This window comes from Rhinolophus sinicus, linkage group LG02 (genome assembly GCF_036562045.2).
Source record: "Rhinolophus sinicus isolate RSC01 linkage group LG02, ASM3656204v1, whole genome shotgun sequence".
In the NCBI taxonomy this organism is placed as follows: domain Eukaryota; kingdom Metazoa; phylum Chordata; class Mammalia; order Chiroptera; family Rhinolophidae; genus Rhinolophus; species Rhinolophus sinicus.
In genome coordinates, this window is record NC_133752.1 from 150,253,377 (window position 1) to 150,278,211 (window position 24,835).

The following is a 24,835-nucleotide window of genomic DNA, read 5'->3' on the forward strand; positions in this document are numbered from 1 at the left end:
CACTCAGATGAGGGTGGGCTGATGATTTCACCCCGTTTTTTGGTTGGAGAAGGAAGCTGAAGCCCGAGTAGGCCAAACACGCACAGAAGAGGGTGGGAGCAGACCGGGTCGCAGGGGTGCCTCTGGGGTCTCCTCCTACCAGCCCAGCCCGCTGCTTTCCCTCCCTGCACCCCCAGTGCTTCCCCAGCCCTGCGTCATGAGCAGGCTCAGAGGAGCCCAGGTCCTGGGGCTCTTATTAGGATACCCGCCAGGTCTCCTAAATCGGGAGAGCAGGGATCGTCATATTTCAGTGTCTTCTCTGTCCCCTCAGCTAACTTGTCAGTTTATAAAAATCATGCTCCAACCAACCTTTTCTTCCAGAGGAATAGTCATGCTGGCTCTGTCAAGCTCAGTATGTATCTGCTGAGCTCCTACTAAGAGTGGGAAGTGTATCGGGAGTATGGAGGGAGGACAGGGAGATGGCTCAGGCAGGGTCTTGTCCGCAGGGGCTCCCAATAGAGTGAGTACACGAGGCCAAAGGAAATGAGCAGTGACGAGCAGAGGGCTGAGCCGCAGAGCAGGCCACAGTTACCCAGGGGCACCTTCTCCCTGATCCTTCAGGGACCAGCGAGACTAAGGCTGGAGCAGAGGCGAAGGACACTATAGGGCGCTTGCGCCCACCTTTTGTTCTGCTGCATTCATTTCCCCTGGTTCTCACCAGGGCCTCTCGTGCTGACCCTGTGCACCCTCCCAGAGACCCTAGCTGAGAAACCCTTGGGTAGGCAGTCTCACTCCTGGGGCAGTGACTGCTGCGCCCTCAGCCCTCTCTCTTCTGGACTGTGCGTCCGCCCAACAGGAGACTTATGAGAACACCAGCCACCAGGTGCACACCTTGCGGAGGCTCATTAAAGAGAAGGAAGAGGCCTTCCAGCGCCGATGCCACTTGGAGCCTAGTGCCCGGGGCCTGGAGTCTGTGGGCAGTGAGGCCCTGGCCCGGCTGGGCCCTGCAGAGCTGAGCGAGGGCGCGCCGCGCTCGGACCTGGACCTCCTGGCGCCAGCCCCGCCCCCGGAGGAGGCCCTCCCTCTGCCTCCGCCGCCCGCTCCTCCCTTGCCCCCGCCCCCTCCCCCGTTACCAGGTAAGGAGGACCCCGGGAGCTGGGCGGGGCGGCCTCATTTTGGGGCCAGACTAAAACCCCAGGCAGCAGTATCATCTTCAGGGAGAAACTGGGACGTGGCTGGAAGGATGTAAAGGCAGGTGGGAGAGGGCTGAGGAGGGCCTAGAATCTGCGGGAAGCTCCGTTACTAGGAAAGGATGTGTAAAGGCAGACATGGGTCTGTTGTAAGGATCACAAAGCTGCCGTTCCTGATTCCTCTGAAGACAGCGAAGGAGAGGGCTTAGAGCAAAGCAGAAGACAGAGGGTCAGACTAGCAAGACCTGCCCCAGTCAGAGCTAAGACCGCTGGGAGCCACTTGAGCGGGGAGTTCATGCAGCCGCCTTCCCGGAGAGTCTAACTTAGGCCAGGGTGGGCGGGCAGAGGGACGGGGACCTCTGCAAATCTCCTGGCCCCTGGGCCACTACGCCGTTCTTCTTCCCCAGACAAGTGTCCCCCAGCCCCACCTCTCCCTGGCGCTGCTCCCTCTGTGGTGTTGACAGTAGGCCTGTCAGGTGAGTGTCCCCAGGGCTCCAGGCAGGGCTCAGTGGACCAAGGGAGTGTATCCTTGGTCCCTGTCTCACTGACCCTCCTTCCACATTAGCCATTCGCATCAAGAAGCCTATCAAGACCAAGTTCCGGCTGCCTGTCTTCAACTGGACGGCGCTGAAGCCCAACCAGATCAGCGGCACTGTCTTCAGTGAACTTGATGATGAGAAGATCTTGGAGGTAGCAGGGCCCAGGGCCCGGAGGGGGAAGTGGGGGACTGGGAACCATGTTGCCCTTTGAGCCCAATCTCCTGGCCTTGGAAAAGCCCTCCGACTCAGCCCTCCGTGATGCAGGCTGAGCCAGTGCTGCTGGGAGGGCTGCCAGGGCTATGCTGGTCGTAAGAGGCCACAGCATTTTCCTTCTCATGAACTTCTGCCAGGACCTGGACCTGGACAAATTTGAAGAACTGTTCAAGACGAAAGCCCAGGGCCCTGCCCTTGACCTCATCTGCTCCAAGAACAAGACAGCGCAAAAGGCCGCCAGCAAGGTGACCCTGTTGGAAGCCAATCGTGCCAAGAACCTGGCCATCACCCTACGCAAGGCTGGCCGCTCCGCTGAGGAGATCTGCAGGGCTATCCACACGTGAGGCTCCCACTGACCTGGCCCTGGTCCCCAGCCAGTTGTTAACCCAGTTCTCTACCTGGGAGCCTAGCCTTCCCTGGATTCCAGTACCTTGGCAGAACTGCCTCACACCCCTCAGTCATCCAGACTTGGCCAGAACTTAATTGCATCCATGCCAGGTGCCAGGCACTGTGTGAGATGCTGGGGATTCAGCCCAGACCTTCACTCAAGGAACTCCCAGTCCAGTGTAACAGACCAGTAACACTGGGTGATAACGTGATGGAGGTATAGGCAGCTTTGGGAGAACAGGGAGCGCCAGGTAGCTGAGCTGGAAAATCAGGGAAGGCTTCCCAGAGGAGGTGATATTTCATCTACAACCTGAAAGTGTATGAAGTCCAGTTCAGGGCCTGGAGGGAGAAGCATGGTGCCCTGGGTACTGAAAATTGGCTGTGGCTTTAGTGTAAGGAGGGGAGTGGGAGAGACAGGGTAGAAAGATGGGCAAAAATCTTGCAGGCTGAGCCTCCTAAGCCATGCTCAGGTTTAACACTCGGAGTGGAGAGAGGATATTGAACGGTTTCTAAGCAGAGCATGGAACATCCTCCAAGGAAAGTCCTCTGCCTCTGACTGTGTCCTGCTCACAGACTCTACCCTCCGTCTTTGTAGGAGCTGGAGAATGAAGGGATGATGGATAATGTGGGCAAATGTGAAACCTGAGGGGGTTCCTCCCTCCTACACAGGTTCGACCTCCAGACACTACCAGTGGACTTTGTGGAGTGCCTGATGCGCTTCCTGCCCACAGAGGCAGAGGTGAAGCTGCTGCGGCAATATGAGCGGGAGCGGCAGCCCCTGGAGGAGCTGGCAGCCGAGGACCGTTTCATGCTGCTCTTCAGCAAGGTGGAGCGGCTGACCCAGCGAATGGCTGGCATGGCTTTCCTGGGCAACTTCCAGGACAACCTGCAGATGCTCACGCCGGTAGGACCCCCACCCACATCCCAGCTCCCTCTGCGCTGTCCACCTGTTAGTCGTCACTTCCCCTGCCCGGGTCCTCCCGGCCCCTCGCGGACTTTGCCCCGTCCGTCTGGGGTCACTCAGCTCTTCATCCTGCTTTTCAGCAACTCAATGCCATCATTGCAGCCTCTGCCTCTGTCAAGTCGTCACAGAAGCTGAAGCAGATGTTAGAGGTGGGGAGAGCTTGTGATGGGGTGGCCGGTGGGTCCCCGGTCCTGGGTGGGGGCCTGGGGTATGCAGAGAAGAGGAAGGGGCCCTCAGGGCTTGGCCTGACCTCCTCCCGCACATCTTTTGGACAGATCATACTTGCGCTGGGGAACTACATGAACAGCAGCAAGCGGGGAGCTGTATACGGCTTCAAGCTCCAGAGCCTGGATCTGGTAAGATAGTGGGGGCAACACGGGGCCAGGACGCCTGAGGGGCAGCGGTTGTGGAGCCAGGGTGTCAGCCTTGTCGCGTTGTCCCCTGCCCCCGTCTCTCAGCTGCTGGACACCAAGTCCACTGACAGGAAGATGACACTGCTGCATTTCATTGCCTTGACGGTGAAGGAGAAATACCCAGACCTGGCGAACTTCTGGCATGAGCTGCACTTTGTGGAGAAGGCTGCAGCAGGTGAGGGGGTCTGAGCCAGCAAGCCTGCCCGCGTTCAGCCCAGGGCAATCCCAGGAGGCTCTGAGCAGAAGGAACACTCGGTCCCTTTGTTTCTGGCTTTTGTTTTCTTTTCTCTGACCACTTCAAAGCTTTCCGCTGGGGCCATGGGCAGGGGCCACCCCAGAGGGAGCCTTCCTGCGGCCACCAGGCCCGGCCCTTCCCACCTGGATGCGGTGGCAGCAAGTGGAGCAAGGCCGCAGTGGCTCTCACTCCCAAAGCCTTTATGCTGGCCCCTGAGACTGCATTTCTCTATGATGGATGGGAAGTGCTTAGAAAAACCATAAAGCCCCCTCAGACGTAAGGGAGCTGTTATTCTGCCCCTCGTGAAAACTGGGGCAGGCCTGAGGCAGCTCTGTGTTGGAGACCAGCACCTCTCTGGCTTGCCTTCCATTGCTACCTTGCAGTTTGGGGTCATGAGCTCCCAGCCTCCATTCCTCTTCCCTGCCCGTGGGAGCCCCCCTAGGTTGCTGTGTCCCTCTCTGTGTCTACCAGCGTGAGAACCTGAGAGGCTTCTCCTGAGCCCGTGCTGAGGGGGAGGGCCAGTGTTCACTGTAGCCCTGGGCTGGGAGGTGGGCATGTCAGGCCCTTGGGCGGGCCTCAGCCTGGGCTCTGGTGACCACAGTGTCCCTGGAGAACGTGCTGCTAGATGTGAAAGAGCTGGGCCGGGGCATGGAGCTGATTCGACGGGAGTGCAGCATACATGACAACAGTGTCCTTCGGAACTTCCTCAGCACCAATGAAGGCAAACTGGACAAGCTCCAGCGCGATGCCAAGACGGCTGAGGTGAGCGCAGGGTGGAGGCGGGCGGGGCAGCCAGGGCCACGCACTGGGCACCCCCTAGCTGGGCTTAGTTCTGGTTCTTGGATCAAAGAACTGTTATTAAGTGACTGGCTGGCTGGCTTCATGTGGGGGGAAGAGGGCGTTGGGAGAGGCAGGCAGCTGCTTCTGGAGACAAACTCTAGGAAGCTGCGGGAGCCCAGGTTCTTTTCCAGGCCACAGGGTTGGGCACTGCTTTCTTTGGGCCTCCTGTCCCTGGTGGGGAGCTGGCTGCTCCTTCCCCACCAGGCTGACCCCTCCTGCCCACCCTTCCCCAGGAGGCCTACAACGCAGTTGTGCGCTACTTCGGTGAGAGCCCCAAGACCACGCCTCCTTCTGTATTCTTCCCAGTATTTGTCCGATTCATTCGTTCTTACAAGGTGAGCACAAGAGAGGCTTTGAAAGAAAAGACAAGAGAAAACTGGTGTATGGGGAAAGAGGGCTGAGCTTCAAGTCTGGGCCTTTTCCGTCTCCTCCTCTGAGTCCTGGGAGGGAGCGAGGGAAGCTGGCCACAGGCCTCTTAGCTGTGAACTGGTGGGCAGGGTGGGGGCCCAGGCCCTTCCTGTCATTGTTTGGGGCAGGAAGTGCCCCTCCAGGGTGGCCACCTGGGGTTGCTGGTCCCACTGCCACCCACTCTCCACCCTCAGTGTCAGCCCCTCCCCTCACAGCCTGTGTGAGCCTCACCCCCGCTCCCCACCCCCACCATCACGGTTCTTAGGAAGCAGAACAGGAGAATGAAGCCCGCAAGAAGCAGGAGGAAGTAATGCGGGAGAAGCAGCTGGCTCAGGAAGCCAAGAAACTGGATGCCAAGGTGGGTGGGACGAGAGCAGGGCCAGGAGACCAGGGGAAGGATTAGGGGGGTGGAGCAAATGGAGGGGGAGGAGATGGAAAACTGGAGTCCAGACCACCCAGAGGGCCTGGGGCTGGCGTCCAATGGGATGGGGAGAGGGGCTTTGGGGGGGATTCCCAGGCAGGGATGGGGGCTGGGCTGCCACGCATGATTCAGGACATCCTGACTGCACCTCGGGGCAGAAGCGCTCCCCGTGGTAGGTTAGTGGTAACTCCATGTCCTTCAAATGCTCGCCTCTAGACCCCATCCCAGCGGAACAAGTGGCAACAGCAGGAGCTAATTGCAGAGTTGAGGCGGCGCCAGGCCAAGGAGCACAGGCCTGTGTACGAGGGGAAGGATGGTACCATTGAGGACATCATCACAGGTGGGGCCCTTTTCCTTCCTGGGGCCTGGGCACGGGGCCCAGCTCCCCCAACCAACCGTGCACCCTGGACTCTCCTCCCACCCCACCCCTATGGGGTCTGACCATGGTGTCTCTCTCCTGGGCCACAGTGCTGAAGAGTGTCCCTTTCACGGCCCGCACTGCCAAGCGGGGCTCACGCTTCTTCTGCGATGCAGCCCACCATGATGAGTCAAACTGTTAACCCCCAAGGCTGGGGCCCTTGACAGGTACTGGGCAGCACAGCTGCCCTCTGCATGCCCACCTCCCAGAACGCTCCTGCTGAGGCCCCCCGGGCAGCCCTCTCCTCTGCATGGCGTGGTACCATTCTCTGGCTGCCTCCTGGTGGCAGGGACACAGACTTGCCTCCTGCATGCCCCATGCTCTGAGAAGCGTGGCTTATGTCCTGCATGTGCCCTCAGGGAAGTGGTGTCTCTCCCTGTCCTAGCTTCTAATGCTGTCCTAGCTTCTACTAAGAGATAGAAGACGTAGGGAGCTCCCAGAGCGGAGGGTGGGGGGGTGGGATCAGGCCACGGCCTCTGATGGCTTGAGCCTCGGGCTCCGTTCCTGGGCCAGGCGTTGTGTTCTTGCTCCCCCTTGGGGTCTCTCCTCATGAGAGCTCTGGCCGTAGCTTCTGCCACAGGAGCATCCGATTCACTTGACCCGTTTCCCGATATCTAGTCTATGTGGAGTCTTTTCCCAAATTCTGGCTCTCGCCGAGGCAACCTTGTTTCTGCCACTGCCCAGTGGCCTCCACTCACCCTCACCAGAACCTCTGAAAACAGAGCCCCAACCACCCCGACCGTCTCCTCCAGCCTCTTTGTACGCGTCTCCCTCATCGGCCTCATGGCTGGCTCCTCTCTGGCCCTGCTTGTGGGCTGCTCCTGAACGGGCTGTCCTACCACGGGTGGGCCTAGCCTGGCTGCCTGCCTGTTCACGGGCCTGTCTCCCCCACAGGCCTCCACTGCCAGCCCATTGTCGTTCGCCACCAAGCCAGGAGTGCCACACCACCCAGTGGCCCCCCCCGGGCTCCAGGCCCCCACTGAGACCCTCCAGGAGGCAGAAGCACTTCCACCGTCAGAGTCCTGCCAGTGGACATGGAGCCCTGGAATCGGCCAAGGGCCCAGCAGAGGGCTATGCTGCTCCCAACCCGGTGTCTACCCAGCTGTCAAAGCTGCATCTCACCTGCCGCCACTGGGCCCCAGGTCTTGTGGAGCCTGGGATGGCCCTGGTGCCTCCAGTACTGCACTTTGCCCCCAAGGTCTTCAACTTCATTTCCCGAAGGGTCACCCACCAAGGGTCAGCCCAGGGTGAAGAAACCATTTCCAGCTTTAGCCTACATTGGGGCATCTAAGCCCCTCTGTCATTAGAGCCAGAGGGACGAGAGAAAGCAACTCTCCCTTGTTTTTCTCCCTTCCTTTTCACAGCCCTATGGTCAGCTGTGGTCTAGGAATGTCCAGGCTTGGGGAGCCCTGGGACCCTGCCAATCTCAGATCATCTTTTACCAGGAGCAAGGCCCTCGTAAGCCTGTGCCCCGCTCAGCTGTGCCCTAGTGATAAGGGTAGAGGAGAGATGCCACGCTCGCTGCCCTTGGACCTGGCCCTTTCCATTCCAAGCTGACTCAGTTCTTGCTGAGGTGGGCAAAGGGGTTTTCTCTGCCCCAGCCCTAAGACAGCTAGAGAAAGGGTGTGCCAACAGCATCTTCACCTCCTTTCCTCAGCTTTTATTTTGGGGGGCGGGGGACACGGTGGTTTTAGCTGGCTATTTTCTCAGTCCCCTGCAAGTTTCTTAGGTCCTGGAAGGGAATGCAGGGGCCCAGTCATTTTTGTACATGTACCACCTCCCTACTCTCTTGTACATAAACCCTAGCCCTTCTTTCAACAAAGGCTTGAAGCACCAGGCCTGACTGTCTTCTCTTTCTGAGTGTGGAGGGCTAAGGTGGCCATTTAGCCTGATCGTAGCCACAGGGATAGAAAGCAGGCTGGGCAGAGCTGCCATCTGATTGGGGGAGGTGAGCGCAGAAGCCTGGAGAAGGGAACCCGGCTGGGTGCCCTCCAACCACACAAAGGGAGGCAGGCCTGTCACGAGACGCTGGTGCCCTCTGCTGGCCATGGGGGGACCTGCCTAGTCCCCAGCGGGTCCCAGTTGCATATGGGGAAGACAAAAGAGCCACTGGTCATGTTATAAATATTGTTATTTAAAAAACAAAAACAAAACAAAACACACATCCACTGGATCCCAGGGTTGGAGGAAGGAGTGGTCGAGCCCTCGGGCCCAGGCAGGCAGAAGCAGGCACCGATGCTAGAGGGTAGGACCCCACCCTCTGCCACCCAGGTTGTGTCCACCAGCCTGTCCCTCTTCCCTGGAGGCCCCTTCTCACATTTTATCTCCCGGCACCACCCACCCCGCGTGCCATACACCATCAATCTCTGGTCTGGGGCTGAGGGCAAGGACTGCGCTACTTGTCCGGGAAGTGGGGGGGGCCCTTCAACACCACGAGCAACCTGGGGAGGTGCCAGCAGTGGTGTGTTGGGGGTGGGGTTACTTGAGAAAAAGTGGACGCAGACCAGCCTAAGGAAGGCGTCTGGCAGATGGCGAGGGTGTCGTGGAGCCACAGCCTCACACAGACCCGAGGCTGCGCAGCTCGGGATGGTCACTGGTGGTCATCCAGCTGCTGCAGGAGTGTCCGCCGCCGTCTTTCCAGCTCACCCTCACTCAGCTCGCTTTCTGATGTGTCCCAGCCCGTCTGGGGGAACAAAGGCACAGCTCACCCAGCGCTTCCCCTGAGGGCTGCGGACGCCCGGACAGAGTGCGACCTGGGCCGGGCCATGGGCCTGCCTCTCACCTTCTCCTTTTTGATTCCAAAACCTGGGGAGCGGTTAGGGAGCTCGACCAGCCGGAGCTCCCTGTCCTTGTCCTGTTCTGGCTCTTTCTCCTCACTCTCCTTGCCAGGCTTCTCCTCAGGGTCTGTCTCGCTCTCTGGACTGTTCTGTAAGACCCCAGAGCCGCCGCCTCAGTTCCTGTGACGGGCAGCCCGGAGGCGGGTGGAAGTTCTCACGGTAGCCGGGCCGTGGGCAGAAGCTCTTCTTTACGCACCGACTTGTGTCTTCTCTTCTTAGTTTTCTTTTTTGGTTTCTTGGCTTTCCGAAGGCCATGATCTGGAGATAGAGAACCCCGCCGTCTAAGTCCCATGGGAGAAGGCAGGGCTCACCCTTTCGTCTGCCACAGTCCATCCGTCTGTCTGCTCATTCCTCAGATGGGCCTGCCTGAGGTCTCAGTCCAGTTTTCCTCCCTTCTCCCTGGGCAGGGATGGGAAGTTCTTCCTACCCTCCCATCCACTCTCCGCTCTGGGACGGGGGCTCCCCAGGGCTTCCTCTTGGTCTGGGTCAACTTCTCTAGCTCTCAACTCTTACCTGATCCAAGGAGAAGGCGGGAGGATGGGGAGCTCCGTCCTCCAAGGGCAGCACCCCCACTTTCAACTGACTCAAGTGAGGAAGAGGGCTCAGAGCCAGACTCAGAAGGGTTCTGCCGCCTCCGTTTGGGGGGCCGGAGAGACGGTGGAGGCAGCTCCTCCTCTTCTGACTCGGAGCCCTGGGCAGATGAGTAGAAACATGTCAGCATGGAGGTTCCCTGGCCTTCAGAGGCCCTCAAGTCTGGGAATTGGGGGCAAAGCAGGATCCAGGGCCAAAGGAATCCTTAAATCTCCTTCCAGGGGAGGTGATGTCGGGAAAAAGTAAGAAAAGTGGTTCTGATTTCCCCAAGACAGCCCAGCCTCACCCACCTCCCTCTACCTGCCAACTCACTGAGGGTGAGTGGGAGCGCTTGCGATGGTGCTTCTTGCCCTTTCTGCCGTGCTTCCGGCCTTTGGTGTGGAGGTGCTGGCATTCAGTCTGGTACGGGCAAAGCGAGGGGTGAGGAAGGCACCAGGGTTAGACTCAGCAAGGGCCCTGCAACCTAAAAGCTGTTTCGCCCCCGAGGCTCAAGACTTAGCCTATCCAGGGCATCTAGGACCGCCCCCCCTTAAGTTGTCCAGAAAAGAGAGCTGCAGGGCTGGAAAACGGTGCGGCTGGCCTTGGGTATTCAAGCGCCCGGCTCTGCCTCACCACGGGCTTTAAGCGGACCAGGTGTGCCTCACCTCCAGTACCTGCAGGAACTCCCGGAAGAGCCGGATCCGCTCCGACTCCAGGGTGATCTGCTCAAAGGCTGAGTCGCACACAAAGCGCTCACGGACCTTGAACGGGAGAGCACGGCTGATGAGACCGACCCCAGCACGGCCTGGGCGCTGCCGTGAGCACAGGGCAGGGCTGGGGCGGAGGAAGGAAGGGAGCCGGAGCCGAAGCCAGCTGTGCTGACCGGGGTGAGCCACCAGTGGTGGAGCAGCAATGCTGCCCTCAGGACGGGCGGTGTGGCGCCCGGCTGCAGCCCTGACCTCTTCCCAAGCGGTGCCCAGCTCCAGGGCCGGCACGGCCTGCCTCAGCATGCTTCGAAAGGCAGCCTCCCTGCGCCGCAGCCTGCGTGCTTCCTCCTTCTCCCGCTCTCGCTCCCGCGCCTCTGCTTTCTCCAGCAGCTGAGGGCAGAAAGCACACAGAACAGGGTCAACCAGGAGGGTGGGTGCCCGGGCCCCCCTCAGGTATACCTTAGGAGGTGGGAAGTTGGGGTGTGGGCTCCTACCGTCATCCCCTGAACTGGGGGTGGTTATATTGGGACAGTGAGCGAGAAGGAATGGAACAAGACACAGGGGTGAGTCTGAGCAGGAGCCCTGGCTACAGCCCCGCCCGGCCTGACCCCTCACACTATTGAAGGTCAGCTTGATGTTGCCTGCGTCCAGCGCGGCAGCCCTCTTGTCAAAGCTTATGACGTGGGCGAAGTCCTCAAAGGCTGTGTTCACCTCCACACAGAAGCCCCGGTCCTGTGGGCACAGCAGCGCATGAAGCAGGGGGCACCTCCCGGGCAGGCATAGGGGTCCGACTAGGGGATGCTCAAGAAGTCCCTCCCCAGGAGACCCACGGGAGTGGGATGCGCTCAGAAACCGAGCTGTCCCGAGTCCTCACCTTCTGATGGTTAAGCCTCCAGGCCTACCCTGGTGTCACAGTTGCTGGAGGGTTGGCTCACACAGGGAGGAGGGAGGGGAGGGGTGTGTGTGTGTGTGTGTGATGTCTGCTGATAGATGCCTGACTTTTTCACAATTAGTTCTTTGTTCTTTTGGCTTAAAGCCTGGGCCCCTGCTGCACCCTCCTGCTGCTCAGTCAGCCTCTGCTGGTCCCACCCTTTGGCTGTATTATTGAGTGCTTACTATGTACCAGCTACCAAGCTGAGTGCTTCACACACATTATCTCATTGAATCCTCACCTGTCAAAATTGAAACACAAATCCTAGTTCTCATTTAATCCTCACAAACCCCAATGAAGCAGAGCTTTAGGAAAGTTATCTCACTCGGCCCAAGACAACTTGGTGGGAAGTGGAGCCGCTGGAGTTTGCAGTCTGGCTTTCCAGTCCCCCGGGGCAGGCCCAGCCTGTCCCTCTCCCTGCACACAGCCGTAACCGGCTCCAGCCGTCCTGCTGAGAGCAAAGGCACGCTCTTGCTCCTTCTCCTGCTGAGAGCAAAGGCACGCTCTTGCTCCTTCGGAGAGGACTTCCTCAACCCACGCTCTCCAGCCCTTCTCAAACATAGCAATCTCTCGTGGGGAAGTGAAGCTTCAATCTCGTCTCTTCACTGGCTCCTTCCATCAGGCACATACCTCACTTAACCTGGAACTTCCTTGCCACCCTGCTCTCACCTTCCTTAAGCTCACAACCTTTGCCTCTTTTCCTTTGCTTCAAAATCTTTAAATGCAGCACAAATAAAAATGAATATTGAGTCTATCATAAGCAAGACACTACCAAATGTTATTAAATTCTCACAAGTTATAAGTTATCCCCATTTTACAGATGAGGAAAGTGAGGCTCAGAGCCACTGCTTGGGAGGTCTCCACCAATAAATAGCCAGGAGTTATCTGACTAAAGCACGTGCTGCAGCCACCCTACCCTCTTCATGGACACTGTTCGCCCAAAGGTTGCTCATGTCCCAATAGGGCCCCTTCTCGGTCCTCGCTCAGCTCACCTGGTCCTCAGCACCTCTGCTGTTCACGTCTTCACTGCTCTCCTCTCCAGGGTCCCCTCCTGTCTCTCTGACTTCTTTTACTGTCTCTCTTATACGCACTTGTCCCCTGAACAGCACTTAGTCTTTGCAATCTGCACTGTCCCTAGGAATTTCATTTCCCACCTCTCATGTTCAGACCTATATTAAACTGGATATTTAATAGACACTTCAAATTCAGCAGATCCCCCCAAACAATCATTTCCCGTGAGGACCTCTCCCCAGCCCCACGCCCCATGGATCTCCCAGGCCCAGATCTTCTGTCTGCCAGTGCTTCCAAGTCCGGGGCTCTTAGCATTATCCTGTGGGATGAGAGGCACCAGCGCAGCTCGCCTGACTGGGGTGCCACGGGGACTCCTGGGCTCACCGGCCTTCCATAGGCAGGAGCCCAAGAAGGGGAACTGTCTAAGGAAGCTTCTTTCTCTGGAGGAGTGAAGAGACAGGACTCAGCGAGGATAGGCCTCCTGCAGGCCTGTCGGCAGTACCAGCCCCTCGGTGGCTAAAAGTTAGGTGTCCAATAAAATTTAGCTCTCCTGGGATTAGATACGTCTACTTTGTATGATTATCCTATTGAATATATGCTATTTACTTTATTCCTCCCTGCTCCAGGTTGTTTCTGAGAATAATTCCCCCAATGGAATTCCTGTTTTCTCCAGCCCTGTTCTTCCTGCTTAATTGTCACCAATGGCGCCATCATCCCCTCCTGCCAACTCCAACTCACTTCTTCCTTTCCCTCAATCACACACACACACACACACACACACACACACACACACACCTGTGAATGAGTGACTATCGTGCTGGTTTAAAACTTTTTTTAACAGCAGAAACATTTCTGTCAATAAAAATATCATGCAGAACCTCGAAGTAGAAAAGAGAAGCAAGCTGCTGTACTTGCGAACAGGAAGGAGCATAACTCCCCCCTGCTCGTCCGAAGGCACCGCTGAGGAAACCTGGGGAGTCTCAGAAACAGCTGGAGCGCCACAGCTCTTTCCTCTTCTGCCACTCCCGGGCCCAGCCCACACGCATGTCCCACCGGGATCACTGCACAGCCTCCTGACTGGCCTCCCTGCCCACCTCCCGCACCTCTGACCCAGCCTCAAGAAGCCAGGGCCACTCAGACTTTTCTACCAAGTGGCCCCGCCAGCGGGGCACAGGTCTGCGAGGGAGTCAGGACAGGATGACTCAAGCTCAACATTTATTTGAATTACTTGCCACTATCGCTGTCAGTAGTATTGAGGCCGCAGGTACTAACCACCTAGTGTCACCTGCTCCTCAGTATGAGATACCACTCCGCACGCTCACCAGGGCTTTTCCAAGACGTCGTCTGATCATTTCATTCCCGGGCTCCCCATTACTTACAAGATAAAAATTCAAACTGCTTGTTCTAGCATTCAAGGAATTTTACACACAGGGCTCTACTTCCAAACTGGGACATGTGGTTCCAGAGAATAGAGGAAGCCACAGGACAGACAATACATGTCTTACCTGAGGTCAGTAATTTAAAAATACTAAGTTTGTATTAGGCAGAGAAGTCATGTGGTATTAGAATACAACACCTGCATGAATTTGTAGGCAAAACATAGGACTTCAAAGAAATGCTGTGTGTGCAGTGGGGCGTTTCTAGCTTTCTTCTCAGGCCCTTCTCATCTTACAGGTGCCACGTTATTACTTCTCCTCTCCATAAGTAGGCATACTTTGGTGGAAAACTCTCCTTTTTCAGATGAAGAAACTGCGGCTCAGATAGGTTAAACAATGTGCTCAAGGTCACACCACCAGTACGTGGTTAAGCTCTTTCAGCCCAGGCAGTCTGCCTCCATGGTCCTGCTCCTCACACATGTGCATACCGCCTCCTCAAAAGCATTAGAATGGTCTTCACTTCCTCAAAGAAATAAGCTTTCTGTTTTCTTCATCTGAAACACAAGTCTCTCTTAGCCTATCGCTCCCTTTTCCATCTTTGATAGGCATGGAGATTGAGAACTACTTCTCCAGTGTAAGAAAAGCAACGTGCAGTGCGACTGCGACGGTAAATGGCAGCTGAACTCAGTGCCACCACAGGGAAGTGATAAGAAGTAGTGAAGATAAGGATGACGTGCCCCTTCTAAAATGCAGTGGCATCTCGGGGGGCGGGGGGTCCCTGAATACCTTGCAAAACCAGCCCAGTGCTTCTAGATAATCCAAATTCCCAAGAGAAGCTGTAGATCCAGATTTTTATGTGCTATCTCCTGATCTTAAAATGTGACAAAAATTCCCAACTTTTCTAAAACGCTGTACGGATCAGGAGGAACATATCTGTGAGCTACCAGTTTATGATTAGCTACGCTCCTGGCTCCTCAAACCTGCCATGCTCTGTCCCCACCCCACTTTCACTCCTGTAGTCCCCTATGCCCAGGACCTCCACCGACTCAAATGTCAATTCTTCTGATTCTCATCTTTCTAATAACACTTGTCCCTCTGTGTAACAGTTGACACGTCTACCTTCCTATGAGGCTGCGAGCTCCTTATGAGCAGAAATGGTATCTTATTCATTTCTGTGTCCCCAGTGCAGGTAAAGTATCACCACAGTATCTGCTGAAGTGAGCTGCAATGCTCCTGCCAAACAGGACTTGTCAGGGCGTCCAGTGTGGGGCACGCTGCCCCCAGCCTGCACCCGTTCACAAGCCCACGCCTGCCTCACCTTAAGGACGTCCTTAATGATCTTCTTCTCGTCGTGGAATCGTGCCTTCAACTCCTCCACATAGAACTTGAACAAGTCCAGAGGGGTGGAGCCTGTGGGGGAGGGAGGGAGGGGGGCCTGGCGGGCGGCAGCTTCCCAAGGCCTGGGGGTGGGGTCAAGGACAGGACCCAGGAGTGGGAGTGCAGAGAGCCCAGCAGGGCAGGAAGCCAGGCCAGAGAAGGGGAGCCCGGCTGCCTTACCCGGCTGGCCCAGCATGTTGGCAAAGCGGACATCAGTGCTGACGGCTGGGTACAGCTCCATCCAGGTGGACATAGAGTGCAGCTGCCCTGTCTCGTGCAGCTCGTCCAGGAAGGTCTGAGCAGGGAGAGTCCAGTGATAGGGAGAGTGAGACAGGGAAGGAGGCAGAGCCAAAGACTGGGGAGGAAAAGAGGGACGGCAGGAGGGGCAGGGACAATCCAGATTGAGGAAATGCAGACCAGGGAGACAGAGATGAAGAGATACAGATGGGGAAGCAGAGAGCAATGTGAAAGGAAAGAATGTAAATACAGAGAGGGACAGACTAAAACACGAGAGTGAGCCAGGCTGGGAGGCAAAGAACAGAAACTTGCCTGCAGCACAATCTTTCCATGACTTGGTTTCAACTTCCCCATGTGTTACGGCTAAGTAACCCTCACTACTACCACCTCCAAGCTGGGAAAAAGCGATGCCTGTCTGGCTCCCCACCAAAGAGACATAAACTTGGCCCAGCTGCCAGGCTGTGCCTTTAGGGTGCTCTCTGCTGGCAGTTTCTGGGTGGCGCATACATCTCGTCTCCCTCGAGGAGCAGGGCTGAGTTGAGGGGACACGGCAGGGGCAGACAGCGAGCAGCAAGAGACCTGGTGGGGCTGGGGCAGGGCTGGGCACAGAGGAACAGTGGGCCTGGCAGAGGAGGCAGGGCACAGGTGGGAGGCCACAATGCAGGCAGAGCTGAGCTCTGATCGAGGCGGCAAACATACCTGGAAGGCCTCCCGGTTCTTGCGTTGCTGGCGCCGCTCCCGGAGGCGGGCCCGCTCCCGCTCTTCCTCCTCCTCCCTCTCTAAAGCTCGGATGTGCTCCTCAAAGCAGATCAGTGCGTCTTCCTTGTCCATGTCTAACCGCAGGGAGGAGAGTCAGTGGGCACCGCCCCAGGGGACACCCTCAGCCCCAGCACCCCACTGCTTCAAGGATGCTGTCCCCGTAGGTACCAGGGAGAGCCAGGATGACGCGGCGAGGTGACAGAGGGCTCTGTGGCTGAGGCCACCGGAGTGGGGTTCTTGGGGAGGGATCACTAATTAATTGTATGAAAAAAAATTAGCAAGAATTTAGGTCTTATACATTTAGTTACTGGAGGTCATCACGTTTATGAAATCAGTTCTCTTGAGATCTGAGGTTTCATGGTTTATGGAACCAGGAACCAATCGAGCTTTGATGCAACTTCAGAAGGTGAATTTCTGATTTAGCCAGTCATCACCGGCCAGGAACAGCATATGGTAACATGTGTGACTAGCTCATGACAATTTAAGACAATCTTCACATCGGCTATAAAAACCATCATCTCCAGGCCTTCAGATTCCCATCCCACAGCTCTTCCTCCGAGGACACATAATCTCCAGGTCAACAGTGGACCCCATGAGGGAGAGAGCGTCCTGAGCATTGTGGCGGCTCCCGAGTCCAGAGACGGACAGGGACTCCTGGCCGCCCAGGAGGGCAGGAGGTGCAGGGGAGCTGTGAGGCGGCCCTGGAGGCCCGTCAGTGAGCAAGGGGAAGGGACAGGTGGGAGTGGGCCCCGGGCTTACTCTGAAGCTGATGGTCCTGAGCAAAGCTGGGGTTGTCCATGAGGTACTGCTGGGCCTGGGACCACGTGGTCTGGAAGGTGACGCTGCTCATCCCATCCAGGATGCCCTTCAGGGCCTGGATGTTGCGGCGCCGGAGCTGCTTGGCCTGTTCCTAGGGAGCGACAGGATGGGGTGAGGCAGGGCAGGCCAGAAGTGCCCAAGTGGGCCTGGGCAGAGGATTTGGGGACAGGCGGGAAGCTAGGGGACCCCAGGAGGGCCAGGCACAAGGCCTTCATGTCCCCAGTGAGGGGAAGGGGCACAGGGGACAGAGCAACCCCGACTCCTTCCGCTGCCCACGCCCAGGGTTGGAGGCCCAGAGCAGAGATAAAGACGTGTAAGTGCCACACCAGCTTCCAAGTAAGAAGCGGGGACCCGGGAGCATTTGGGGAAATGAATGGCCAGGGTCTGTAAGGAAGCAAAAGCAGGAAGTGTGAGACTTCCCAGTGACTGTTACCTTCTCCTTCTTGGCCAGGAAGAAGAGGACATCATCATAAACCTCTTTCCGATCCCTCTCGGGGACCACCGCCCAGACCTCCAGCTCCCCAAAGGTCTGTTCTGCCCGCCTGTGGAGCAGATGGACTGTGGGTAGGCAGGCCGAGGACAGAGACCCCGGGGCACCCCAGCCCAGGTCCCTGACCGGTAGCGGGTGGTGGACGTCATGCGCTCGTGCTGCTCCAGGAAGTGCTGCAAGGTCTGCTTGGCCTCCTTGGCCCTCAGCCGGGCCTCTTCCTTCTCCTCCTTCTCCCGCTGCGCCTTGTAGGCATTGAATGCCTGCTTTTTCTCACTCAGTTTGGGCAAGGCACTGGGGTGGGAGTTGGGGGAACAGAGGAGTCAGCCTGAATCGCCCTGCAGAGCCCACAAAGCAGGATCATGGCACACGGGGGACAGGTCTCCACAGCACTGAGTGAGGGGTCCATGCGTGGGCACAGCAGGCTGCAGGGGCTCCAGGGTACAAGGAGGCAAGACAGGTCTCTGAGAGGTGGGAGGGGGAGAGGCAGTGAGGGGAGACGATGGGCTCCAGGACGCTGCGACTGCTTGGCCCTTGCGCTTTGGGGTACGCAAACTGCAGTCGGGGCTCTGCCCTATCCTGCCCCCTTTCCCCCATTAACTCAATTCAAATCAATTCAATTCAACAAGCATTTATTGAATGTTTCACATGATTCCTCCTTCCTCCTGGAGGCCCTCCATAGCTTCTCTTCCCCTCAAACCCTCCCGTCTACCACTCTCCTGACTCTGGCCCCTTGGGGCCTCTGAGCTAGGGCTTCTCAGGGAGTCGCTGGCCCAGTTGCTCTATGAAGAGGGTCTGGAGGGCCTGGCTCCCTCTGCCCAGGCCTACCTGTACCGGGGGTCGGTGACCACCATCTTCATGGCCTGTTCCCATGAGGCGTTGGAGGGGACAGCCTGGAATGGAGCAGGTGGGGGTCACGAGGCCTGGCCCCCTCCAGCCCCCTCCAGGCCTGCCCTGGGAGCCCCCCCCTCAGCACCTTGTCCCTCAGCAGCTCCTTAAAGGCCTGCTTTGCCTTCTCACGGTTGCTCCAACTGAGGCCAGACCGCTCTGGTTCTGGCTTTGCCTCCTCTTCCTCCTGCTGTAGTGGCTGCCGCGGTCCAGCAGAACTGGGAGGCAAAGGGGACTGAGAAACCGCACCCCGTCCCTGGAGGCTGCAGCGCCCTGCATGACCCGCAGCACACCACCCCCTCCTGGCTCCCCAGAGCAGCCCTCTTCTGCCCTTGAGGTCATGCCCACACCTCCACACCCTTCTCGACAGTCCTAGCGGAAGGCAAGGGTTGAACCAGGCTGGGAGCCTGCCTAAGGCCAGCATCCGGAACGCCGTGCGGTGGCCCTCACCTGCTGGGGCCCTCCTCTGGCTGCTGCAGGAAGCCCTGCTCCAGGGGCTGGGCAGCATCTGACACATCACAATCGTCACTCCCACCTGGCTCTGGTTCTAGGAGGCCCATGGGCATGGGGGTGGGGCCAGGAGGCACAGGTGGGGGGTCAGGCTGTGGCTGAGGAGGCAGCTGTAGTGTCTGTGGCTGCTGCTGTTTCCTGCAGGTGAGCCAGAAGGGCAGTGTCCAGAAGTAGAGCAGGGACAGAGGTGGTCAGGGGCTGGAGAAGGATGGGGGCCAGAGAAGACCACTCCGCAAGGAGACTGAGAGCTGGCTCTTCCTCTCGCGGAGCAGAGGTCATGGGGATGGAGTCCACTCCCGCCCCTCAGATGGCCCCAAGTACAGACAGACAGGCGGCAAGTCACTCACCCTACAGCCTCTTGTTTGACTAGAGCTGCAATGGGAAAGGGAACAGGGTCACAAGCTAGCAAGGGCCCCTCCCAGAGCCCCTGCCCGAGCCCACCCCGTCCTCACCCTCCAGGTCATCCAGGTCCTGGGGCCGGGTCCAGCGGGACTCCTTACTTTGGTTGTTATAGTAGTAAGGTTTGCCTGTGTCTGACTTATACTCTTTCCAGGGACACTGGGACAGCAGCAACTGCAAGAGAATGGGTCAGAGGACATCAGTGGGCTGGGTATGCCCTCCAGCCACAGTTGGGGGGCTACGGGGACCCAGGGAATAGGGGACACAGCGGTTTTTAGCTACCACCTGGCCTGGCTCAACATGGGGAAAGGTGGACTTCCTAAGCTCCTAGGGAGATTAGGGTGGTCAGGGACCTCGGGATCAGAGAAACCACAGTGTGTATGGTCAGAGACTCGGGCGAGCGAGCACTTGGAAGGGTCGGGGCAGCTGACAAGGGCCAGAATGCCCCGCTCAGGACCTCCGCCTTGGACTTGAGCGCGCTGGGCTTCTCCCACACGGACTGCTTGTCCTCAGCGTTGTAGTAGTAGATGCGCCCATCAGGGGCCACATGCTCACTCCACAGGGCCCTCTGGGGGGGGGGGGGGGCACAGAATGCTGGTCAAGGCCCTTTTCCCCAAGGTTCTTCTCCGCACCCCAAAGATTGAACCATCAGCCTCCCACTTTCAGCCTTTCTACCCAGAGACCCCTGAGCTGGAAGAACTCACCGGAGGGCCGGTCCCAGCCACAGCAGCTAGAAAAGAAGCCAAAGGAAAGACACTAAGTCCTTGCACCAACACCCCTCTTATCCCCACCTATTCCTCCCTTACTCCATCCCCAATATATACCCCCTAGTCCCATCAAAGTCCCAGGCCCCCTGGCATCCCAACAGGCATGATCCAGGGTGGGCTCTAGTCCCCTCTCCCCTGTACCCCCCAACCTCCGAGCCTGGGGGGAACAGACCCCCAGAAGACTCACAGCTGGCGGTGTCCGCACCCGGAGCCGTCTGCCGAAGAAAGAGGAGGGGGAAGGGTTGGGCCAAGCCCAGTGGCCCCCAGGACCCAGGCCATGGGGGACGGAGAAGCAGGCCAGGCCAGGATCCATGTGTCCTGCTCCCAGGGATCTCTGCTCCCTAACAAGCTTCCCCCACCCTTTAGGGCCGTGGCTCTAAGACCCCAGGGGGACTCGCACAGCAGCTCCTTTCTTCATTTTTCTCAAGCGAGAGTATTTCCTCAAGCGAGAGTATTTTGTTGAGCCCACCTCGGAGGCCCACTCCTTCCACAGTGGATGCCCAATTCTACATCCTACCCAGACTCTACTACACCGAGCAGCGGCACAAGAAGGTGTTTCCTCCAGAGACAAAGGAGATGTGAAGAGGAGCCGTATTTACATGTGCACAGAGCTAGCTCTGTGAGGGTGAGCAGTATCTGGCGTGAGTGTGCTCCTTGAGGGAGATGGGCACAGCGGTTAGTAACAAAAGAGAATGTATATGCCTTTGGGAATGAGTGAGAAACAAGAAGAGCTGAGTACATGGCCGGAGAGGAGGACTCAGTGTGGAGAGTGCTGCCAGGGACCCAGGTACATCCGACGAGAAGAGGCAAAGCATGGAGCCATGTCCCTGAACTCCAAGTCACATCCGGAGTGCCGCAGGGCAGAGCCTGCTTCCTGCCGGCCCCAGTGCTTACCGCTGCGGTGACGGGCACCGCTGGCATCAGCATTCCCGGCATCATGGGAGGTACCATCCCTGGGATCTATGGATACAAAGAAGACAAAAACCAGCTACTGGGGTGGGGGTATGCACAGGCTGAGCAGGGTCCTGAGCGAGACGGCTGGGGCCGACCCTCACACGGGCACCTTCTCAGGCAACCCCGAGGGATTCTGGGCTCTCAGCCTAGCCTGAGTTTTCTCCAGTCATCCCGCAGACGAACCCACATGGGCCTGGCCTGAAGCTCCTTCCTTTCCTCCCCTGTTTCTGAAGTCCAGACGCCCATTCTCATCTCCACCCACAGCTAAACTGACAGGGTTTTCTGAGGCCCTGGTGCAGGGGAGAGGATTACCTGTGTGATTGGTGGTGGCGCCCCCATGGGTGGCAGCATTGGGGGCATGATGCCAGGGGGCATGGGGGGGATGGCTGGTGGTCTCTGACTCATGGGAGGTAGTCCCATCGGAGGAAAGGGTGGGGGGATTCCTGGAGGGGGCATCTGCAAATGAGGAAAAAAAAGACATACTGAGCCAAGAAGACACAGCCTGGGACCTGGCAGGAAACATCCACTTGTCTCCCATCTGAACCTTCCACCTTAGCTCTGAGGCAATTCCAAGGCTTTAGTTTGAGAAGCACAAAGCATGAAACTGCCTCCTTCCTCACCACTGAGATAGACTGATAACTAGGGGTGGTGGGGGTGGGGGTGGGGGTCCTCTGGGTCTAACAAGCAAGCACACAGCTTGAGAGGTAGAGAAGGAAGAGGGAAAAGGGAAGTGTAACCACCAGATGGCGGAAGGAAGGCTTCAGCTCTTCAGCAACTCTCGCCAAAGAGGCCAGAAGGCAGGTGTCCAGGTACCCAATCCGCAGTCCCCTGCCTCCCACCCCTTTTTCTCCAACTTGATGACCACCAGCTGCTAGTCCAGCTGACTTGCGTGGCATATTTAAAAAACACAGATAAGGAGTAGTGAAAGAGACAGACAGTCCCACCCTGCCCTTACAACTATGGGGTCTTCTCCCTTCCACTTCCACTTCTACCCCAGCCCATGTGTCCCAAGGACAAAAAGACAAAGAGGGAACTGTTAATGTTATGGATGGAGAGGGGAATCCCAGCGTCTCCTACCCCAATACTCCAGCAAGACCGTCCCTCTTCCAAGGGCAGCGGAGGGTGTTTTTTACACAAAAACCGTGCAGCAGTGCTAGGGACTGGGGAGCTGGGGGTACAGGCTGGAAAAGCCAAGCCCAGGGAAAGACACAAAACTTACGAAGGGTGGTGGCATCATGGGGGGCCCCGGTGGGAAGGGGGCAGGCGCTGCTGGGGGCCGGGGACCAGAATCGGGAACCGACTGTTGAGGGAGAGAAAAGTCATAGGACCCAGGATGGGCAAGGATGGGCTTTTGCAAAAGGTACGCAGAGGGGTGAGGGTGAAAACGGAGCACCAAGTTCCGAGGAAGGGTATCCAAGCCCAATGTCCTGCTCACACCCAGCTCTGAGCCCTGGGTAGGGCTGCTCTTCTCTTCCACCAGCACAGAGGCAGCTGGCCATGCCCCTTCGATGTCAACTTTATTTTAGAAGTTTCCGTTTTGCCAAAGCCACAGAAAAGATGGAGGAAGCTGTGCTACAAGCACAGACCTGGCTCTGCCTCATGCTTTTCATCCCCTCTCCTGCTTGTGGGCAAGGCTGTGCCTCCTCAAACCAGTTAAACAGAGGCCTCTCATTCCCATAGTAACCAGGAAGGCAGTGGCTTCTTTTCCTGTTCCCCCACCTGAATTCACTCAGGTACAGAGAGTCAATCCCAAAGCCCTCTAAAAACAGTCACTCGTCCTTCATAAATACTAGTCTCCCTGACTCTCCTCTCTGCACTCCCAGCACCCTCCCCTAACTGGCCTCATCTTTAGTCCCTCGCTCTCTGACCTTTTCCACTTTCAATCACCTAGCTCACTCTTTAGCTCTGTTCCTCCTCCCCTCCAGACCCTGAACTCCTCTCTCTCTGGGTGAAGTTTTGATCAGCCTAGGTCTCCACATTCTACACCTAATGGGATGCTGGCCGCATCCCATCCTTTAGTTCTTAGCTTAAATATCGCTTGCTCTAAGAAGCCTTCCTGACTCTACCTAAAGAAGGTCCTTCCAATTTATTCTCTATCTGGTCCCCTTTTCAGTTTCCTCATGCACACAACTTTGTAATTACGTTTCCCCTTAACAGAGTATAATAACATTCCACGAGGGTTGGGATCATATCTAGCTTGTTGACAGCTGGATTCCTGGCACCTGCCAGTATCTGGCACATGATGGGTACTCAATAAGTATTGAATGAATGAATGAAAAATGAAGGTACAAATACGCTTTATATAGAAACTTCCAATTCGAAAACTTTACCCTGTGGATAAAGCCGCACATGGCCAAAATGATGTCTGTACAAGATTTCAATTTCAGCATTATTTGTAAACACAGCAGATTAGAATCAGCTTAAATAGCCATCAGTAAGAAACTATGAAATTATACACAAACACAAAGTGGAACACTACACAGTTATAAAAAAGAATGAAGATGTTCACAACCTCGAAGATAAATTAACAAGTAGGAAAAAAAGCAAAGTGCTGTCAAGTTTTATCACTGTATAAAAATCATAGACAAATGATACACAAGAAATCGGTGGAAGGGGAACTGAGGTGGAAAGGAGACTTCTCACTAATATGCCTTTTTGTAACTTTTTAATATGTGCCCATACGACTACATTATCCATTCAAAAAAATTTTTTAACTGAACTGAGGTGTGGAGATGTAGCTAAAAGGCTCTTCCCTTCCCCCCTTTGCTTAAAAGGTGAGGGGTGGTAGAGAAGAGGCCCAGGGAAAGGTGGTAGCTGGCTGAGGAGGAGCCACCTCGCTACTGCCTGACTTCCCTTCCTCAATTATCCTTACGTTGAGAAGGCTCAGCATTTAAAAATGCTTTCTAGTCTCTGCCTTCAGCAATATCTGTGCTACCTCTCTTCCCAACCATCTTGTCCTAAGGAGAGAAGGAGATAAGACAAACCACTCCCACTTGAATCACCCTGTCTCAGTGTTCAACTCCTCTAGCCTTGTATCAGACCTGCACCTGTCCCTGAAACTTTCCTCGGCGTGGGAAGTCAGAAACTAATCAATATGGGAAAAATCCAATTCTCTGTACCACACTTTCCCACCTCAAGCTGCCTTAAGATCCTCTCTACCCTCCCACATGCTACGTACATAGCCATCTTTGGGTCCTACCGGGCTCCAGGTGGCCCATGTCAGAGAATGGTGCACCATCCACACAGCTGTCCAAGACAAAAACATGAGTCACTCGCCACAACTTCCCTCTTCCTCGTCAATACGTCACTGAGTCCTTTACCTCCTAAAGACTTCTTGAATCCATCTACTCCTATTTCCTCCTCCACGCCCACCAACCCCTTTCATCTGACCTCTCCATATCCACTCCAAACGGCAGCCGTAACAAGCTCCAAAATGCACCTGAGACCATGTTACTTCCCTGCTTAAACCTTGTCAATGGCATTCCCACTGCTCTCACAGTAAAGACGAAAACCCGCCAGGGCCTGGGATGCTGGGTCTCACCTTTCAGTTCTCCACCTCAGCGTCCCCTTTTGCCTGGGGTAATTTTCCTCCCAACCCACACCTCACCCACATATCCTTCACATCTACCAGTCATCATTTCCTCAGGAAAGCCTCCCTCCCAACCAGGGGACCAGCCAGTGCCCTCCTTTACGTGCTTGTACACCACGCACCTTTCCCTTCAGGAACTGTCCATTGGAATTTTACAGTTATTTGTACAATTCTGATTGTACTAATATGTGGCACTAATAAAAACAAATGCTGCCAATTAAATCATGATACTCCATTGATTTTAAGATACATCTTGACTTCAGAAATGTTAAATCGTGAGTCTCAGAATCAATGAAATAACTATTGCCTCCACTAGGCTGAAAACTCTAAGGGGCAGGGGCTTTGTTTTTGCTCACTCCGATATCCTATCCCCACTATATTTTCCTAACCTGCTACTGGCACACAGTAGGTGCTACCAAATATTTGTTCACTTAATGACTGAGTGGTCTTGACAGGCCTCATAAAACAAAGCTACTGGTAAGGCCTAGTAGTTATTCAGGGAATACAGGATGTCAGAGCTGGAGGGGACTCTGGCAACCACCCAATGTAGCCCCCTTTTTTTCAGATGAGAAAACTGAGGGGGAATAATGGGTCCAAGATCCTACGGCTG

General features: G+C 56.4%; 2 protein-coding genes across 18 annotated transcripts in view; one reads left to right on the top strand and one right to left on the bottom strand.

The window, feature by feature from the left end:
* FMNL3 (formin like 3) overlaps positions 1 to 7,843 on the top strand; it is a 49,833-nt gene extending 41,990 nt beyond the window's left edge. For 4 of the 7 annotated variants that reach the window (XM_019724634.2, XM_019724633.2, XM_019724636.2 and 1 more), the window contains 14 exons: positions 836 to 1,115; positions 1,577 to 1,645; positions 1,735 to 1,859; positions 2,059 to 2,261; positions 2,978 to 3,212; positions 3,353 to 3,421; positions 3,548 to 3,628; positions 3,731 to 3,860; positions 4,522 to 4,682; positions 4,994 to 5,095; positions 5,434 to 5,526; positions 5,806 to 5,929; positions 6,058 to 6,174; positions 6,902 to 7,843. In XM_019724634.2, coding sequence (XP_019580193.1) covers positions 836 to 1,115; positions 1,577 to 1,645; positions 1,735 to 1,859; positions 2,059 to 2,261; positions 2,978 to 3,212; positions 3,353 to 3,421; positions 3,548 to 3,628; positions 3,731 to 3,860; positions 4,522 to 4,682; positions 4,994 to 5,095; positions 5,434 to 5,526; positions 5,806 to 5,929; positions 6,058 to 6,149 — 1,764 coding nt within the window. In that variant the 3' untranslated portion in view covers positions 6,150 to 6,174; positions 6,902 to 7,843. The remainder of the gene's footprint in view (positions 1 to 835; positions 1,116 to 1,576; positions 1,646 to 1,734; positions 1,860 to 2,058; positions 2,262 to 2,977; positions 3,213 to 3,352; positions 3,422 to 3,547; positions 3,629 to 3,730; positions 3,861 to 4,521; positions 4,683 to 4,993; positions 5,096 to 5,433; positions 5,527 to 5,805; positions 5,930 to 6,057; positions 6,175 to 6,901) is intronic. The other 3 variants (XM_019724637.2, XM_019724635.2, XM_074325718.1) reach the window with 1 other exon arrangement.
* A 277-nt stretch (positions 7,844 to 8,120) lies between these two features.
* The window catches only part of PRPF40B (pre-mRNA processing factor 40 homolog B), a 52,429-nt gene continuing 35,714 nt past the window's right edge, over positions 8,121 to 24,835 (bottom strand). For 3 of the 11 annotated variants that reach the window (XM_074325720.1, XM_074325728.1, XM_074325727.1), the window contains exons 2-25: positions 20,949 to 21,092; positions 20,577 to 20,642; positions 19,870 to 19,897; positions 19,620 to 19,645; positions 19,373 to 19,483; positions 18,969 to 19,089; positions 18,864 to 18,888; positions 18,457 to 18,654; positions 18,095 to 18,224; positions 17,947 to 18,011; positions 17,248 to 17,412; positions 17,065 to 17,173; positions 16,572 to 16,722; positions 15,753 to 15,886; positions 14,997 to 15,111; positions 14,758 to 14,849; positions 10,737 to 10,853; positions 10,374 to 10,511; positions 10,080 to 10,175; positions 9,748 to 9,834; positions 9,358 to 9,535; positions 9,041 to 9,102; positions 8,790 to 8,933; positions 8,121 to 8,690 (exon numbers count right to left, since the gene is read on the bottom strand). In XM_074325720.1, coding sequence (XP_074181821.1) covers positions 8,598 to 8,690; positions 8,790 to 8,933; positions 9,041 to 9,102; positions 9,358 to 9,535; positions 9,748 to 9,834; positions 10,080 to 10,175; positions 10,374 to 10,511; positions 10,737 to 10,853; positions 14,758 to 14,849; positions 14,997 to 15,111; positions 15,753 to 15,886; positions 16,572 to 16,722; positions 17,065 to 17,173; positions 17,248 to 17,412; positions 17,947 to 18,011; positions 18,095 to 18,224; positions 18,457 to 18,654; positions 18,864 to 18,888; positions 18,969 to 19,089; positions 19,373 to 19,483; positions 19,620 to 19,645; positions 19,870 to 19,897; positions 20,577 to 20,642; positions 20,949 to 21,092 — 2,595 coding nt within the window. In that variant the 3' untranslated portion in view covers positions 8,121 to 8,597. Of the gene's footprint in view, positions 8,691 to 8,789; positions 8,934 to 9,040; positions 9,103 to 9,357; positions 9,536 to 9,747; positions 9,835 to 10,079; positions 10,176 to 10,373; positions 10,512 to 10,736; positions 10,854 to 14,757; positions 15,112 to 15,752; positions 15,887 to 16,571; positions 16,723 to 17,064; positions 17,174 to 17,247; positions 17,413 to 17,946; positions 18,012 to 18,094; positions 18,225 to 18,456; positions 18,655 to 18,863; positions 18,889 to 18,968; positions 19,090 to 19,372; positions 19,484 to 19,619; positions 19,646 to 19,869; positions 19,898 to 20,576; positions 20,643 to 20,948; positions 21,093 to 21,855; positions 21,937 to 24,835 lie in introns of those variants that run through there. The other 8 variants (XM_019724644.2, XM_074325721.1, XM_074325725.1 and 5 more) reach the window with 8 other exon arrangements.